The sequence below is a fragment of the Elephantulus edwardii genome, unplaced genomic scaffold, assembly GCF_000299155.1.
Source record: "Elephantulus edwardii isolate Elephantulus edwardi_28Jun2011 unplaced genomic scaffold, EleEdw1.0 scaffold00139, whole genome shotgun sequence".
NCBI classification, from domain to species: domain Eukaryota; kingdom Metazoa; phylum Chordata; class Mammalia; order Macroscelidea; family Macroscelididae; genus Elephantulus; species Elephantulus edwardii.
In genome coordinates this window covers 6,493,397-6,494,530 of record NW_006399889.1, presented here as the reverse complement: position 1 = coordinate 6,494,530, position 1,134 = coordinate 6,493,397, and the positions used below count along the sequence as shown (strand labels likewise).

General features: G+C 29.2%; 1 protein-coding gene across 1 annotated transcript in view; it reads left to right on the top strand.

The window, feature by feature from the left end:
* Positions 1–406, top strand: part of TRDMT1 (tRNA aspartic acid methyltransferase 1) — a 41,995-nt gene extending 41,589 nt beyond the window's left edge. The window contains exon 11 of the mRNA XM_006894296.1: positions 306–406. Coding sequence (XP_006894358.1) covers positions 306–406 — 101 coding nt within the window. The remainder of the gene's footprint in view (positions 1–305) is intronic.
* Positions 407–1,134: the final 728 nt, after the last annotated feature.

The following is a 1,134-nucleotide window of genomic DNA, read 5'->3' as shown; positions in this document are numbered from 1 at the left end:
GTTAAATTTTGCTATTTTGACTGGGGTGAGATGATATCTCATAGTTGTTTTAATTTGCATCTCTCTTAGGGCTAGGGAACTATTATGTAATATTAAATGATGACATCACATTATGTAGGCAGTGTGAAGTTATACAATACTTTTGGCTTCAAAAGCTCATTGGTTAATTGAACTGACAGGAAGACATGAAGGACTTATTTGTGTAATTGCCCATTTGTGTTTTTACTGAAAGACTCATCTTTTTACGTCTATATGTTAATATTAGAAATTATTATGTTTTACAAATTGTTATCTCTTTGTTATAGGATTTCCTGAGAAGATAACAATGAAGCAGAGTTATCACCTACTTGGAAATAGTCTCAATGTACATATAGTAGCCAAACTAATAAAGATCCTGTGTGAATAATTTTTAAATATGAAAAATGGTCATGGTGTTCCCTCATGTTCAATTAGTAGTTCTGAAACTCTTTTACTATAGATTTTGGTATAGTTAAACAAAATTATTTAATGCCTTTAATAAGCAGTTCAAAGTTTTCCATTAAAAAATATCATTGTTTGCTTAAATTTATATTACTGTACCATGCAACTGAAAATTATTGTTTGTGTGAAATTGTTGTATATGTAAGATATTCTTTTTATAATATAACATAGACATTTGGAACATTTGAATTTTAATGTCTACCTGTGTATTTTAGAAAATGTTAACAAGCATGCCCCTGAAGAGTTTTGAGTTTTTGTTCTGTTAATCATAAAGAAGTCGCTTTTGTGGATCCCATCATTTTACTTTTTTAATTAAAATATTTTTTCTAATTTTAACATAATCTTCTAGATTTTTTAAAATGTTGACTATTTTGCTTAATGCTAATCCTTTTTTATTTTCTATGGCTTTATTTAAACAAAAGTATTTAATATTTTGAACGTTATCATCATTAAGTTTAAACAACACTCTGAAGAAAATATGGGGACAAAAGGTCATCAGCTCTTACAAGAGCCCCCCCCCCCGTATATTTAGGAACAAATTATCTATGATTATCTTTTCTTCTTTCCCCAGATGAGGAAGAAAACTTTTGTTCCCACTTTGTATGTGTGTGCTTCCCTTCTTTTATGATTGGTACTTATTCTCTCTCTCCTCTC